Here is a 17,921-nt window from a genome sequence, read left to right as displayed (position 1 = left end):
GTCCCCATTAGAGGGAGGACAGCCATTCAATCCTCAGGTTCTTTTGAGACACCTGTTCTACATCCAGTTACACTGACATTTAAACAAAAAGGAGTACTTTACGTTTAATAGTCAATCAGTTCCATTCTCTAGAAATTCAATGCTTTACCAGCACCATAGCTAGAAAAGACAGAGATGAGGTTAAAACACTCCCTTCATTAAAGGGTCTTACCCAAATCCAACTACTGTACAATGTCTCCCAGACACCTAGGGTTCCCCTAGGGAGGCTTATGGTCTAAGAAATCTAGAAAGACAGAGATCTAGTACCTCATACAGGTGAACATGACTACTCCTAACGACTAACTTGTTCAGATCTATGGGTGAAGGTCACATTTGCATCCATGGGTGACTTCTATAACAGTCACTGGGACCTGGAGGATGAGAGAAAAGAGGAAAAGGGAGACACTCTTTCTTTCTCTCAACCCTGGGTCACTCTGAAAAGAAGAAAGAGACTAAGGAACATCTTTTCTCCTCCCCTTTTCTAGATGAGTAACAAACCATCTTCAGCCTGCACTCTTCTCAAGTGCATTTTGAAGCATTGAGATTCCTTTGACTCTGAGACTGAAAAAAAGACTCAAATTCTTATACACAAGGACATGGCTTTCTTACCAACTCTAGGATGGACAGGCCTAGACTCCTGAGAAAAGTGTTAATTTTAACGCTATCCAACAACTAGATCTTTTCTGCAGACAGGAGACGAAATGGTCTGAAGTTTCCTGTGTACAAGCCTTCTTTGCCCTGAAAAACAACCCAGATCTTTGTAAGCATTATAAAATTGACCCTGCCCTCTTGTTACATCAGACAAGCCCACAGTAGACAACTCCCCAAAGTCAGAGAAAAGAACCCCCAGAAAACCCTGAAATGCAACTCCCAGGTGTCCCAGCCCTTGTCCCCACTTCACAGAGCCTCTGTAGTCACATAATCATCAATTCCTCGAGTTCTACCACCCAAACCCCCGAATCCACTACCATCCCTACAAGAAATGCCTGATAGTCATGGTACCACTACAGTTCAGATTCCTTTTTCATTACAAGACTTTAAACAAATAGAAGGAGACCTGGGCAAGTTATTTGATGACACTGACAGATATATAAAGGCTTTCCAAAATCTAACTTAAGTGTTTGATCTTACATAGAGAGATGTTGTGTTACTCTTAAACCAAACCCTAACTACTGAGAAACAGAGAGCTCTGAAAACAATAGATTCAGAGATGAAAACATATCTCCTATAACTGGCTGAAAAAGAAAACCAGTAAAAAGGGGAAAGAGAATGAAAAAGAGACAAGATCCCCATTCCCGACAAGAAGAGAGACAACGTCCCTTGAAAACCATAATTAGAGTTCTAGTGATCCCATAGAGGTGTGAAAAAGAAAGCACTCTCTGATGTACATATTAAAAGACTTACAAAAAATCAGAACCAAATCTCTTAATTACTCTAAAATGTGCATGCTGAATCTAAAAACAGATTAAAATACCTCAGCCTTTATGAGAAGGCTGAGATAGACTTTAGTGAAACCCACCTCCCTATCTCCTGATTCAATTGATGGACAATTAATCTTAAAAGACAAATTCATTACTCAGACAACCACTGACATCAAAAGGAAACTACAAAAACAAGCCATAGGCCCAAATAACACCCTAGAGAAACTCCTGAAATTAACTACTTTAGTCTTTTACAATAGGGACCAAGAGGAGGAGGGCCAGGAGAAGGAGAGGAAACATACAAAAAAAGGACAGAGACTCGAGTGACCACATTATAGGCCTATAAAATCCAAGATCCCCAGGTTACCCCTACTAACTACTACCAGTACGACAAGTCAGAACACTTTAAAAAGAACTGTCAAAGCAACAAAAAGTCATCTCAACCCTGTCCAACGTGTGGTGACCACTAGAAGGTGGACTGTCCCTGGAGACACAGGTCACTGAGTCCAGGGCCAGTCTCCCAGATGGTCCAACAAGATTGATGGGTTCCAGGACTCAATTCCCCTACTCCAATGACTCAATCTGCCATCACTATCCAGGGGGCCCCAGGTGATGCTAACAATAAAAGGGAAAAAAAAGTAGATTTCGTTCAAAACTCTGAAGCCAGTCTCTCTATTCTCCTCTCCAGTCCAGGCCTCCCCTCCTCCCATAACACAACCATTATGGGCGTCTCAGGAAAGACTTTAACCCAATATTTTTCTAAACCACTTAATTCTAATAGGGGGTGTAAGAATTAAAGAAAGAGGAAAAAAACACAAAAGAAACATGAAAAGGTGGCTTGCCAGTCTGGACAGATTTATTTTAGAGAAAACAAATCTGAGAGGTGCCTTCTGGCTGAGTTAGGTCAGAGGTTTGCTCTCTTTACAGACTAAGACTTTTTAAGGATTCACAGTGGGAGAGTTGATCAGAGGCTTGGACTGCTCTGTGTTTCTTTGTCGTGCTCATGTGGGAGGGAGAGTTGTGTGTCTGTTCCCATACATCTTTCTGCAGCTGCAGGCATATCCCTGGAGTCTGCTTTTAGCTTCCCTATCTTAGTGCACCTGAAGGGAAAGGAATTCACTTATTAAGGCCCACTGTTTTACTGGGGCCCGTTGTATGAGGGTGAAGTTTGGCAGTTACCCAAGAGACTCTCCCCACACCTCCCCCTGTGTCTGAGCTATCTTTTCTGTGTTTTACTGTCTGCTCTTTCTGGCTGCTTGTAGTAGAAGAGAAGTGATTTCCTCGAAATGCATAAGGCTAGAAAGGGAGCTGGAATTTAAAGTGGCGGTGTTTGTCCGAGATGATGGTGCTCCTGTTCAATAATTCCAGACCCTATAGTTATAAAAGGACAAAGGGTGATGTGTTGTTTCTGGCTACTTCCTGCTGGGGGGCGGAGGAGAGTTTCTTGGTGTTGGATTGACTGCAGGAGCAACACAGTCTGCAGATGTTTCTGGGTAGTTGTCTATGAAATGGCCGTGATTCTGTTGGTTAAACATTTTTGAAAAAGATTAATTAAGCTGTGTAAAAACATTAGTTCTTTTTAGCAGCATTTCTTATTAGGCCTGATGGTTGAGACAGAAGTAACATTTTTTTCTTAATGATAGTCAGAGGCACATATTTGGAAAGAGCCATGTGTTATTTTTTTGTTAGTAACTGTTATTCCTGCTATGAGGATAACTAAGTAAAATGCTACAGTAACTGAGATTGTCTATCAGACATTCCTACAGTATATAATTCTACTAAATAGCAGAGTGAGTAAAGCAGTTCTCACAAGGGTAGCATAGTAAATAATTTCCATTAAAAAGTTTTAATATTTAGCTTTAAAGGAGAGGTAGAAACAACAAAAAGTATTTGGTGAGGTAGGGTTGAGGCTGAGTAAGATGAGTACTTTTCACTTACTTACTTTTTATGATTTTCAGTTTAAGATTTCTTATTTGTTTACAGTGATATTTAGGACATTTTTTGGGCTGTCAGGGGTTGCTTCCTTAGCTTTCCAGGTTTTGACTTGAGTGTGATGTATCTAGGAGGTGATTCCTGTAACAGGCACTGTCTTCATTACCCTGGGTTCCATGGACTCACTAGACATGGGGACAAAGGATTCCGGACACCCTTAGTTATTAGTTGTTGACATCAGCAGTGATGAGATTTTCTCCTGTGATGGTCGGGGGACTTAGATGCAGCGCCTGCTGAAACATCTAGTTTTCAGTTTACGGGACTTTAAGAAAGGATAGCTTATTTTAGAAACTTGTAGCTGGAAAAAATAGAATTTAAACAGTAGAAAATAATAAAAATTGAAAAACATTACACAACACTACAATTTAACAACAGGTGTGCTATGGTTTTTGAAACATAATTTTCTCTCTTCAGTTTCCCATTTTTATTAAAAGACAAATTATGGTAGGATTGGTTTGCTTTATTATACTTGGCTTAATTATTTGCATACACTGCAGCAAGAATAATTATTTGTTACATAGGCCTTTTACATTGGCTTTTATGGAACTTTGTTCTGTAGAAAGAATGTGAGGTAAGGCTTTTTTAAACCCAACCCCATTCATGAATTTGTATCACTGAATACCTATTAGTTGGTGAATTTCTCTTCTCTTGAGGTCACAAGATAACTTAGGGCTCCCGGCCTGCTAGAAAGTGACGTTCTTTACTTACCACAGATCAGAAACCCTGTACAGGGACTCTGTAGACAAAATATGAGGCTGGTTTTCCAAGGGCTTTATTGGCTTCATAAGTTAAGTTTGATTCCTTAAAGGAAAGCACACCCTTCCAGTCAAAGCCTTGGTAAAATAACAAGTTTTCTAATTGTGTCCTGTTACAAAAGAAAACAGATTCTTATTGCACTTATACAAATAACTATATTGCCACAACTTAAGAATACTCACAGATCGTTTCCAAATTTTGGAGACAATCAGGTAGAGCGAAACAAGTTTCCTCCAAATTTTGTTTATGGGAGTAAACTAAATTGTTAAAAGTTGTTAATAGCTCAAAAGAAAAATATCTTTGACTTTGAAAAGCAAAACAAAGGATCAGCAATATTTTAAGCAAAATGTTAAAAAGATTAGCTTCTTATTAATTTAATTTATGCAGCTAATTCCTGTCCTGTTCAACATTAGTTAACATTTTAGTTCTTTAAAGTCCTGAACATTTTTCCTCTATTTTGATGTTACAATTCTCCAAAGTTATCAGAAACCTGCATTTAAGAGTACCTGTTAGAGCTTTATAGCTGATTATAAAACCACCTTTTGAAGAAGACCAAAGCAAGGCAACAATTGCTTATGGATAACAAAAAGTTTTAAGGTAGCCATAGTTGAAGACACAATTGACAAGGATATCTGTTACCTCTGTGGCACACAATAATTTTAACGTAACAATTATAATTATTACTGATAAGATATACTAAGGTACATGGGAATTATAGGCATTTCCTATAACTCTGGGACACATACAATATATTTATATAAATATAGCCCAAAGAAAGCTAAACACCATTTTATATTTGACAATGCTTTCTGCATGATTTTATACTAAATAAGCCAAACTTTACTTTTATATTAGTGTGCTATTAATTTTAAACTTAATTTTTAATAAAACCTTGTATACATATTTACCAAATTTTAATGTCTGAGCATAAGGTAAGAGTTTTATAGACTCTTTTTAACCCTTTATAATTTTTGTTAAAGAGCAGGTTAGTGCTTTAAGAAAAAACCATTGTGCTTTTATTTTAATGCTCAATTTACAGAAAAACTGGATGATGCCCCTTTAACCTTAGCCACTATGTTTACACACAGAATTTCCTTTACAATTAACCTCTCAAAACTTGCTTAAGCCTTAAAACAATTCTTCAACCTTTTAATGGAGATAAAAATCCACATTCTCATACCTCCCTAATAATCTTTTTACCAAAAGTATATTTTACTTTTCTTACACACCTTGCACATAAACTGTTTCTTCAATAGTTTTAAATACATGTTACGCTGTTAAGTTTTAGCAACCTTTACTTTTGTTGAAAACCTTCATAAGTTTGGGATTTTAATTCTGTACTAGGTGTAGAGCCTAGGACCCAGAGAGAAGTGCAGATAAGGTCTGACTTATTCCAGCATTTAACTTCATGTGTCCTAGGTTTTACTTAGCTGCAAAGCAGGCAAGTTGTACAGCTAACAGTTATAGTGGAATTTTATAAAGCATTTATGAGGCCTAATTACTTTTAAATTGTACAATGTTTCTTGCATAAAATCCCTTTTATAAAATTTTTCATGACCTTCACAGTCAATTTCTGATAGGCATTAATTTTTGACTTGTAAACATTCCTTTCTTTAAACAACCAGTTAATTTACTTTAGGACAAGAATTTGCCATATAAGATTTTTAAAATATAAATTATCTTTTTTTAAATATTAAAGATAACAGTTCTTTCCAAAAACAAACTTCCTTCATGTCTGTGGACTAGACTGCCTAGGGCCACAAGATTAAAAGTAAGGATATTTTAGCCAGGCATGGTGGCTCTCGCCTGTGATCCCAGCACTTTGGGAGGCTGAGGTGGGCAGATCACGAGGTCAGGGGATCTAGACCATCCTGGGTAACACAGTGAAACCCTATCTCTACTAAAAATACAAAAAAATTAGCCAGGCATGGTGGCAGGCGCCTGTAGTCCCAGCTACTTGGGAGGCTGAGGCAGGAGGATGTCGTGAGTGAACCCGGAAGGCAGAGCTTGCAGTGAGCCGAGATTGCGCCGCTGCACTCCAGCCTGGGTGACAGAGCAAGACTCCATCTCAAAAAACAAAACAAAACAAAACCAGTAAGGATATTTTACTAAATAGTTTAAGATGTAGCTATTTTCATTAAATTAATATTAATTTTTATTTATTAAAAAATACGCAAACAAATATTATTTTGTTTGGGCTGAGTTACAGTTTTGTAGCCTCTATGCCAAATTTTGACACCTTATAGTATTTGGCAGAGATAAGTATGAAATTGCTTGATTAATAAATGCAAACAAAAATGTATGCTAGCAACTCTTAAGACATTTCTAATTTTACTGTACCAGTAAGTTTTAAAGATCAAAGTCACATGAACTGAAAGGTTCCACAGCTTTAACTTTTTCCTGAAAAATATTTAAGTGCTTATTTTCCTTAGGACAATTAATTAGAGCTCTTTTAATAGACATTGTACACATAACACATATATATCCACATAGACAACCAGAAGAAGATCTAGTAGTTATAAAATTTACATTTGCTAATTTCCTGATTGGATAATCGGCCTCCAGATGAGGCTGTTTAAGAACAGGGCTACGAAAACAAGTTTTAGGGCCTAATAAGCAAGCATAGCTGGAAGACAAAGATTTTGAGAGATACTTATTTACCTTTAATTCCAGGGGCTCCATAAGGAAAACAGAATTTTTCCAAAGTGAGATTCGTGGTGACTTTTCTATTTTCCCAAGGAGTCCCAAGCTACCAGAAGTTATTTTAGGGTTTTTTATGCATGCACTAAAAGTGGCAAGACAGAATGGAGAAAAGTAATTCAGTTAACTGGGAAAAAAACCTTTTCCAGGAAAACAAGACTGAAGAGAAAAATACAAAAGACTTTTGAATATTCTTAACAACTTTGATCTGCAACAAGATCAGACATGGAGAAAGGAACATGAATGCGAGCAATGCCTTTAACCCCAGCCACTTTTCAGAGACAGAGAATGGCAGAGGTGGTTTTTGAATGGGTAACAGGTGGAGAATGAGGAGGAGTGGGGTTTGGGACTGAAGGCTTGGAGGCAGGAGGCACCACTGGGGAAGAGCGTTAGGACAAGCGAGAAGTGGACGCAAAGGTGTAAGAATACAGAGGGGGTTCATCCGAGAAGAAACTAGAAAACCTGAACACAACTACAAACAAATAGTGGTACAAACTTATACAGCCAAAAAAGACTTCAAGAAAAACTCCCCTAGAAAACCCAAAAGCCAGACAAACCGACAAAATGATTAAAAAAAAAAAAAAAAAAAAAATCCAGTCAGACTTTTGGCCTCTCTCCCTATAAAAACCAATGAAAAGAATAATAAGCATCACTGTTTATATTCTCTGTAAAATGTTAATTAATGAAAAATAATTTTCTTAAAGAACACTCAACTAAAGGTTGAGATCGAAACTACAGGTATATTTAAAAGGCCTTTATAGTTTTCTTAGATCTTGTTTTTCTGGAAAAGGTTTTATTCTCAGTCAACTAAATTACTTTCCTCCACTCTGTCTTACCACCCTTAATACATACATAAAAGGCCCTAAGATGACTTCTGATGACCTGGGACTCTTTTGGAAAAAAAATTAAAAACACCATATACACACACACAACAAATTCCATTTTGAGAGAAATCTCTGTTTTCCTTGTGGAACCCAAAGAATGAGAGACAGATAAATCCCTCTCAAAATCTATTTTTTCTTTCAACTATATCTATTTATTAGGCCCTAGAAACTGCATATTTTCCTAGCCCTTTTCTTAAACTCCATCCTGAGATCAATAATCCAATTAGAAGATTGACAAATGGAAAATCTTACAACTACTAGATCTTCTTCTGTCTATATAGTCATATATATGTTAGGTATGTGATGTCTATAAAAAAGAACTCTAATTAATTAATTGACCTAAAAAAAGATTTTTGAAGGAAAATTAAAAGTTATAATGCCTCTTAGTTCACATGACTTTAATCTTTACAAAATTAAAAGTCTTAAAAAGTATTGGTAAAATACAAATGTCTTCAAGATATAAATATGTGGTATACGTTATACAAGTCATATGCTAAATTTACTAAATATTTTAAGATGGCAAACTACTTCTTTGACCTTTAAAAACTGTTTGACTTTCCTACTTCACAATTAATAAGACCTGAGGACATATAGTAATAACCACACTTCTAACTATACAAGAAAAAGTCAGATTTTATGCCTAATACATCACTAAAACAACTTACCAGGTTTTACATTAAAGTTAAAAATTACTAAGAATTATGACATACAATTGAGACTATATAAATAAATAAATGTACATACAAAGTATGTAAAAACAGTAAAAAGTGTTTTCAATAAAAAATTATAAAAAGACATAAAAATATAAATTTGGCCTAGGAATACACGGCTGTCTTAAAGAAAATAAAACTGAAAGATTAAACAGGTTGTGAAAAATTATAAAAATTTTACAAAACCACTCTATGTAAACCTATTAACTAAATTCAAAAATATTACTTTTTTTCATAAATTGAACATTGAAATAAAAACACAACAAGGTTTTCTTAATAAGCTAATCTACTCTTTAATAAAATGTATAAAGAATTATTAAAGGTTTATAAAGACCTCACCTCATGGTCAAATTGGTTATGATTAAATAGAATTATCTATAAAATTTCATTAAAATTGGGATTGACGTTAATAATAAACCAATAAAAGGGTGAAATTCGACTTTCTTTTGAACAAGATTTTCATGTCATAATAAAGACTAATAAAAAGTTTTTACTTTTTAAAATTTTTGAATCATCATTTTAACAAAGCAAATGACTTATGGTAATCTGAAATTTTATTTCATAATATCAAGTGGTTTTTAAACTCTAACATATTCAACAGGCTTCCGAAAATCAAACTTGAGTTTCACGATTGTCTTCCCTGACCCCTAATGTTTAAATACTACAGAAGGCCCCTAAAACAAGTCCAAAAAATTAAACAGGATCACTTGACATATTTAAATATGTGAGATTGACAAAATGATATTTAATCTTCCTCAAGTTATATTTCAGTAAATATTAATATATGTTCCAAAATCATATAAAATGTCTAAATATATACTGTCAACCATAATTAAGGTTGTTATGTTAAACTATTGTAAACCACAGAAATAACCAAATTACTTTGTCAATCATATTCTTAACAACTACCCTGGAAATTTCGTCATTCACATGCAATTGTTATCTTGTTTTAATCCTCTTCAAAAGATGACTTATAATCAACTATAAGACTTTAACAAATACTCTCAAATACAACTTTCTAATAACAAAAAACATGTAAGACTCACAAAAAACTAGTGTTTATAAATATCAAACAGAACAAGAGTTAACCAAATAGACTAATACAAAACTGAAGTAATCCTTTTTTTTACTTAAAAAATTACTGATCATCATTTTGTTTTTTTCAGAGTCAAAAAAACTTTTGAACTAACTACAACTTTTAACAGTTGAGTAACATATACTTCTGTGAACAAAATTTAAAACATATTTATCTCTACACCTGGTTCCTCTAAAATTCAGAAACTAATTATAAATATTCTAGACTTATAACAATTTAATTCTTTATATCAGTACAATAAAAATCCATTTTCTTTTACAAGACACAATTTTTAAAAATGATTATTTTACCAAGACACTGACTGTAAGGATATATTTCCCTTTGAAGAATCAAACTTAACTTCCAAAACCAATAAAAACCTTTTAGAAAAACTGGCCTCATACCTTGTCTATGCAGTTCCCAGAGTTCCTAACCTACAGTAAATAAAGAATGTTACTTTCTAACAGGCCCAAGAACCCCATGTTCTTGAGACCTCGAAAAGAGAAGAGTTTACCCAACTCATAAATATTTGAGAGTACAAACCCATGACTAGACTCAACTTTAAACTGAGGTCTTATCTGAGGTTACTTATGGAATAGAATTCCATCAAAACCAATTTAAAAACCCTATATAAAAATAATTATTCTAAGACCAGGCATGGTGGCTTATGCCTGTAATCTTAGCACTTTGGGAGGGCGAGGTGGGTGGATTTCCTGAGCTCAGGAGTTCGAGACCAGCCTGGGAAACATGGTGAAACCCTGTCTCTACTAAAATACAAAAAATTAGTCAGGTGTGGCAGCATGTGCCTGTAGTCCCAACTACTCAGGAGGCTGAGGCAGTAGAATTGCTTGAACCCAGGAAGCGGAGGTTGTAGTGAGTCAAGATCATGCCACTACACTCCAGCCTGGGCAACAGAGCGAGACTCTGGCTCAAAAAAAAAAAAAAAAAAAAAATTATTACTACTCTTTATACAAATAATCAGACCAAATATGAAACTAAAATTTATTTTACAAGCAATTCAGTCCTATCCTATCATGATTTGTTTTTGACAAAAATAAGAACTAGAGAGAGAGAAATAGTGTGTCAAAACTTACCATACAGTTGTCATTAAATTCTAGTCTCACTAATTACTTTTAAATGTTTACCTACATTTTAGACTAACCCCACTTATTCTTATGAACCAACAATCTCTGACTACCACAAAAAATAAAAACAGAAAAAGATAAATAATATAACATTTAGAACAATATTCTAGTTCTGAACAATTATCCTACAAATCCTACCAGGTCATAAGAATATATAGAATACCCATAATCCAGCAGTTTATTTGAGAAAAGAAGACCAAAAAAATTAACCAAAACCAAGCTCCATACACCAAAATCTTAACAGACATAACTATAACCACCAATTATCAGGATATGTCAACAACCTCAGAATTTTTAAACCATCCTTATCCCCCCTTGTTTCATTTTAATACATGTACTCTAATAGCCCAAATTATTTCTTCTCACCTAAAAACTATCAAACTCTAAATGATAATACTAATAACATCACACACAAACACATCTTTCTTCCAAAGACCATTAAACCAACCCCAAGAAGAACTCTAACTACTGTTCCCCACATGACACCACCATCAGACAAAAAACAGCCAGAAAAGTCAACACTCAATCTCCCTAACGACAATTAGGGACTCCACTCCTGAGGGTAAAACTGAGAGAAAAAACTTAAACAGTGAGCATGAGTTCTTGGTAAAACTCCTTTAAACAGAGAAACAGCCAAAAAAAAAATCAGACTACACACACAGATAAGGAAACTTACACAAACCTCCAGCTTACTCACATAAAAAGAACAAGGACCAACATAAAAATGCCTTTGTCCTTTATGCCTAAGGCATACTAACAACTGCACTAATGTGAGAACAAGAACCAACAGAGAAACACATTTGTCTTTTGTATAACCAACAGACTTCTAGGAAAGTCTCTTTTCCTTTTGTGGGCTTGTACATGGTGGGCTCCGGTGGGCTCTGGTGGGCACTTTCCTTTCCTTTTGTGGACATATGGACTGTGAGATAAGCCTTTATGAATCATCACTTCAGCATCTGACTGCTCCTGGGCCAAGGCCCTGGGCCAAGCTTTCACTTCAACTCCTGATGAGTCCTGGACCAAGGTGCTGGAACTTTCACTTCAGTCTCTGACTTGTCCCAGACCAAGGTCCCAGGACAAGCTGAGTTACACTTTCTCCAAGACCAGTCGACAAATTCTTTTCTTTCCCAGTCCGTCAAAACCCTAGACCTGACCTCACAGCTAACAATCCATCCAGGCCCCCTCTCTACTCCAGAAAACTTCCTACTTTCACTTACTAAACTTTCACTCCAACCTTACCCTTTGTGTCCACAATCCTTAATTTTCTCAGTCATAAGACAAAAAACTTCAGGTAATCCCTCAAAATGAAAGACTACTATATTTTTAATACATTGATGAGACTATGACAGAATCATAGTGGCTTCTTACATGGCAAAAAGTTTGGATGATTGAAACTCTCTGGCAAATACTTCCAAGCTCCAATAACCTCACAGCAAAGCTGCCACTAAATACTCACTTTGGCTTTTGATTCTTCCTGGGCCCTTGGCCCTTCACGTTTCTAAGCAAGAGTGAAGTGGCTCTGACCAGAGCAAAAGATGAGAACAGCCTGAACTTGCATTTTAAAAATGTAACAAATTTTGATGAGTACTTACCTAGGCCAGTTGTTAAGGAATTAAATAAAGTAATGCATGTAAAACACCTAAAATACATGGAAGGCATTTGATATATTAGGTAATATTGATACTTTTAATAGAAATAAAAATAATATACCCACAAAATTATCAATCTCAGAATCCCCACAATCAATAACTTGTCATGCCACTTAATGCAAAAAAGATCTCTGTGACCTTGAGAGGAGCAAGTTAGAGACAGTTAAATGGAAGCTCAGATGAGTCCTTCCAAGCATCCACTGTCTTCCAAGTACAGGGCTGTTGCCTGATGACTGCCCTGCAAGTACAGCTAACCTAAGAAACTTCAGCCTCCTGGGGTTCACTTACATGATCAGGAGCATAAGTGCCAAATCCCAGCACTGGCATGAAGTGTCCATCATTCAGCCTCACAGAATAGCTTTGCTTCAGATCCGTCATTATCCCCAGCTAATCTGTCTTTCCACCGTTTCCTCACTGACAGCCCAGCGGGAGACAAGGCTCCTGCGTTCTCTATTTGCACCAAATACAGGATGGGTGGGGTGGAGACGACAGTTGCCAATGATTTCGAAATGAAGCTGGAATCAGTCCAGTGCCTTTTCTCTGATTCTTCTGTGTCTCTGTGGGAGTATTTTACAGAAAACTCATTCAGAAACGCTGTGAATACCAGAGGAATTTTATTTTCCCCTCCGTGCTGTTCACACATGATTCCTTAGTTGAAAAATTAACCATGCCAATTAGTCCTTGATAAGTGCACTAGACTTCCTTTACAAGGTGCAAATTATCATTAGGGTGGTCATTTCGAAGCACTAATTCTGCTACAGACCGAAGTTAACTTTCTCACTTATATTTGATTGTTAATCCCTTTAAAAACAGCTTATTAGAATTCCTTGAATAAAGCTTGATGCCTGGTACCAGCCATGCACGTAATGAAATTCCTTAAGAACACCCACCCCTACTCCCAGTGTATTTCCCTCCTGTGTCAAGCCCCGCTCCATTTTCTCTGACTTGTTTCCTTGAATATTTTGCAGAAAAAAGCTTGTCTGAGATCATGGATAAATGTCTATGCTCTTGCCTTTGTTCCAGCCATTGCCTCTTTCTAGAACAGCCTGCTCTACTCCCTCCTGGTGTCCAGCGGGTTTCTGATCTTTTACTTATCCTAAAAGCACCTCCTGCAGCCTCACATCCTTTATGACTCCTTCTTTTTGTTGTTTTTTGTTTGTTTGTTTTGAACAAAGATAGGAGATAGCAAAGCAGCCTGGTCTTAACCGAACAGCTTGGAATTCCAGGACCGAAACTGCTTTTGCAAACATAAACACACACACAACCACCATGAGAAAAATGAAAATTAAAAACGGCATCCAATTCAGAATGCCTCGAGGTTCAGCATAATGGTCTGTTGCATAATTCACTTTGGACACTTTCATCCTCTGTAGGGTGAGGGCAGCAGGTCTGGATCAAGGTTAATATCTTAAATGGTTCAAAATAACTGACTTTGGGCTGGGCGCAGTGGCTCACGCCTGTAATCCCAGCACTTTGGGAGGCTGAGGTGGGCGGATCATGAGGTCAGGAGATCGAGACCATCCTGGCTAACGCGGTGAAACTGTCTCCACTAAAAATACAAAAAATTAGCCAGGCGTGTGACAGGCACCTGTAGTCCCAGCTACTCGGGAGGCTGAGGCAGGAGAATGGCATGAACCTGGGAGGCGGAGCTTACAGTGAGCCAAGATTGTGCCACTGCACTCCAACCTGGGTGACAGAGCGAGACTCCTTCTCAAAAAATAAAATAAAATAAAATAACTGACTTTGAAATAATCAGCAGAGTCACCAGTTATTGCTAAAAACACCTCTTCATCTTTTATTTTTTCAAATTTTAAGTAATAGATTTAATTATCAGATTATGAAATATTATAAAAAGAAAAGATGACTTCTATAATCTCCCTGGGTGAGATTGACCAACCTTCTCTGCGTGCCCTTTATTCTCTTAGCTTCTATGAAGCAGGTAAAAAAAAATCACATCATTGAAATTACACTCTCCTCGAACAAGGAGCTTCTGCTACATAAGATGCCTAAGTGGTATTTTCTTTGGTGTTTTTATTATGCTGTGCTTTCTCCAACATGTATTTGTGCCTTGGAAATTTTAGAGGCAATCCTGAAACATGACAGTGTCATTTATCTTATTTTGAACCCATAGCTCTGACTGGGCAAGGTCCAAATTCTGCCTGATTCTGATTCCCTGTAGTTTATAATTATCACAACATTGTATCAGCTATAAAGCTGGTAAGTATACTATTTATATTACATTGGTAAAACTGTTGAACCCTAAAGAGATGGGTTTAAGTTCTGAGTAAAGTCACAAGAAAAGCGTGTCTTTATTACTAGTAATAGCCTGAAGCTCATCATTCACTAGATTAAAAATTTGTCTAACAAGTTTGCAATATTAACCTGTATTTTGCATTAAATGGTTTACCCAAGTAAGATACATTATTTCTCTCTCACTTCCCTAATTTAGCAGTCTAGGAAATCTGTTAGTGAAAGAGAGTAGGCCAATTTTATTCTTAGTAAATCCAAAGCAGGGCTTCATGCTCCCTGCCTCTCTTCTCATAAAACTTGCCTTAAGCATTATCCTAAAACATTTATAGATTAGATGTCATACTTTGTACCTAATACTTTTCAGAGTCCATCTTCCCTTTGTAACTAGAAAGGTATTTGTCTGTGGTTTCCTGGCACTATTTTTACTTCCTCAGATTTTCAAAAGCTACCAAGGATATGAGATGCTCTCAGGAAGCTCATGGTTTATCGGATAAGAGGTGGGCAGATGGCAAATTGTTCCTCTATGATCCCTGCCTCCTGGTATTTATGGCCCTGTGTAATGTGTGTAATACCCTCTTATCAACTGTGGCTAGCACTTGTGTCTTTATTCTAAACAATTGACTATTGTAAAGAAGAGTGATATTATTTCCATCATTAGGAAATACAAAATCATAATTTCCATTGTGCTAGGAAACTATACTGTTTTCTCAGTTTTCAAACTTTGATAAAATTGGTGGCAACATAGGAGAGGCTCACATGGAGAGGAGCTGAGTGGGGCCTCTGGTCACCAGTCAGCTTGAAACTGAGGGCTTTCATTCATACAGTCCAGAAGAAACCAAACCCTGCCAGTTCCCCACTACCCACCCCCGATCTTGGAAGCAGGTTATTCCACTCTAAGCCTTCAGGGAGATCCTGCTTTAGGCTTATGCCTTTACTGCAGCCCATTGAGGATCTGAGCAGAGGTACTAGATCAACTCTGCATGGCTGCACACAAGTCACTACAACCTTAGCAGCTTAAAACCCACACAAGGTGACAGAGTACAAATGGCAATTATAATACAGCATGGCACCCAAGGAAACAGAAGGACATGTGCCATTCTGGAAGGAGTGGAAGGAGTGCCAGAAAATATGTTGCAATGGCCTCCAAGGAACACATTCAAGAATTATATGAAAGTGTTTTTCATTCAAAAATAAATATTTAGTGAGTAGCTATAATGTGCAAGATACTGTTGTGGGCATTAAAAACAGACAAAAATCTAAGCCTGCACTGAACTCACTTTCAAGGAGACAGAAGCAGACAAAAAACTAATAATTATATAGAATGAAAACCATGTTGTACGATAGGAAGCACTGTGAAGGGGAAAAAGCAAGGAAAGGGGTAGAGTATGGAAAGAGTGCAGGAACAACTGAAATTACAAATAGCTTAAGCAGGGAATCCTCACTGAGACAGAGATATTTGAGAAAAGACCTGAAGGAGCAGAGGAAGCCAGCCTTGCTGACAGCTGAGGGGAGAAGGCTTCAGGCAGAGGGATCCTGAAGGGCATAGTCCTTGCAGAAGGGAAGGGTACGTGTGATCTGGGAACAGCAGGATTAGGAAAGAGGTCAGAAAGGAAGGAAAGGCCATGTTTAGGCAGAGCCCTGTAGGCCACTGGAAGGATTTTGCTTTCACTCTAGGACAGATAAGGGGACACTGGATGAAACTGAGCTCCTGTGTAGAGAGTAGAATGTAGGTTGGTAAGGGATAAAAGGGGAAAACTAGTTAGGAGGCTATTTAATAACCAATGTAAGAAATTGAGTAATTTGGAACAGGATGGTTGTAGAGCAGGTGATGAGGAGTGGTCAGATTCTGGGTAATTTTTAAGGTGAACATGGGAGGGCTTGTTCACAGGTTTTATATTGGTTATGAGAGAATTTTAAAAGGCAAGACTCACTCCTCAAATTTGGTTCTTTATGATGGAAAGAAAGGAATTATTGAGACTGTGAAAATTTAAGGTGGAGCTGAATTGCATGGAGATTAAATAAATTTTTTTCTGGGGCATCCTGAGCTTGAAATGTCCATTAAACCCTCAAGAGGAGGTGCTGAACAGACAATTTGTTATTCCAGTCTGAATTATTGGGAAAAGGTCTGAACTGGAGTTCAGATTACAGCCTGCTGAAGGTTCAGATGATTGTTAGTATTTTATCACAACTTTTTTTTTTTTAAATTAAGGTATGTACATTGTTTCCTTAGATACTATTGCTCACCTAATGTATTACAGAATAGTGTAAACATAATTTTATATGCAGTTGAAATAAAAAAATTTATGTAATTCAGATTTTGTTCTATTTTTTATGTTGGTGGTCTGGAACCCAATATTTAATATCTATAATGTATGCCTGTGTGCTATGTCTTGATTATCTCTTGTCAGAATTTTTGACTAAATTGTATTTTGTCTGATCCTAGTATAGCTATCACAGCTCTTTGTTGGTTACTACTTTCATACAATACCTATTTCTGTCTTTCATGTTCACATTATTTATGTCCTCACCTAAAGTGAGTTTCTAGTTCAGAACATATAGTTGGGTCCTAGATTTTTCTAAATTCATTCTGCAAATCTTCCTTTTAATGTGAAAATTTAAGCCATTTACATTTAATGTACAGGTATGAGACACACAACAACATTCTGATAAAGGATGAAACACAGAAACAATGGTGGCTTTCCCCAATTAAGTAGGTGCTATCCCTGGGATTCAAGGTTGACTCAACATACACAAATTAAAAATGTGATTCATCACATTAACATAACTAAAGACAAAAACCACATAATCATCTTCATAGATGCAGAAAAGGCTTTTGATAAAATTCAACACCACTTCATGTTAAAAACTCAATAAACCAGATATTGAAGGAACATCTCTCAATATAATAAGAACCATATATGACAAGTCCACAGTCAATATCATACTGAACGGGCGAAATATAAAAGCATGCCCTTTGAAAAGTGGCACAAGAAAAGGATGCCCTCTGTCACCATGCCTATTCAACATAGCATTGGAAATCTTGGTTGAGAAAACAGGCAAGATAAAGAAATAAAGGGCATTCAAACAAGAAGAGAGAAAGTAAAACTACCCATGTTTGCAGATGACATGATTCTGTAGCTAGAAAACCCCCTAGTCTCACTCCAAAAGCTCTTTAACAAACATATAAACAACTTCAGTGAAGTCTCAGAACACAAAATCAATGTAGAAAAATCACTAGCATTTCTGTACACCAACAACTGTCAAGCCAATAGCCAAGTCAGAAACACAATCCCATTCACT

The 17,921-nt window shown here is 36.7% G+C and overlaps 1 protein-coding gene across 2 annotated transcripts in view; it reads right to left on the bottom strand.

The window, feature by feature from the left end:
* AKR1C8 (aldo-keto reductase family 1 member C8) overlaps positions 1-12,983 on the bottom strand; it is a 32,934-nt gene extending 19,951 nt beyond the window's left edge. For both annotated transcript variants that reach the window (XM_073018691.1, XM_008002137.3), the window contains exon 1: positions 12,660-12,983. In XM_073018691.1, the coding sequence (XP_072874792.1) occupies positions 12,660-12,749 (90 nt within the window). In that variant the 5' untranslated portion in view covers positions 12,750-12,983. The remainder of the gene's footprint in view (positions 1-12,659) is intronic.
* Between the last annotated feature and the right edge of the window lie 4,938 nt (positions 12,984-17,921).

This window comes from Chlorocebus sabaeus, chromosome 9 (genome assembly GCF_047675955.1).
Source record: "Chlorocebus sabaeus isolate Y175 chromosome 9, mChlSab1.0.hap1, whole genome shotgun sequence".
NCBI classification, from domain to species: domain Eukaryota; kingdom Metazoa; phylum Chordata; class Mammalia; order Primates; family Cercopithecidae; genus Chlorocebus; species Chlorocebus sabaeus.
Note: the sequence above shows the minus strand (reverse complement) of the source record. Positions and strands in the feature narration are given on the sequence as shown.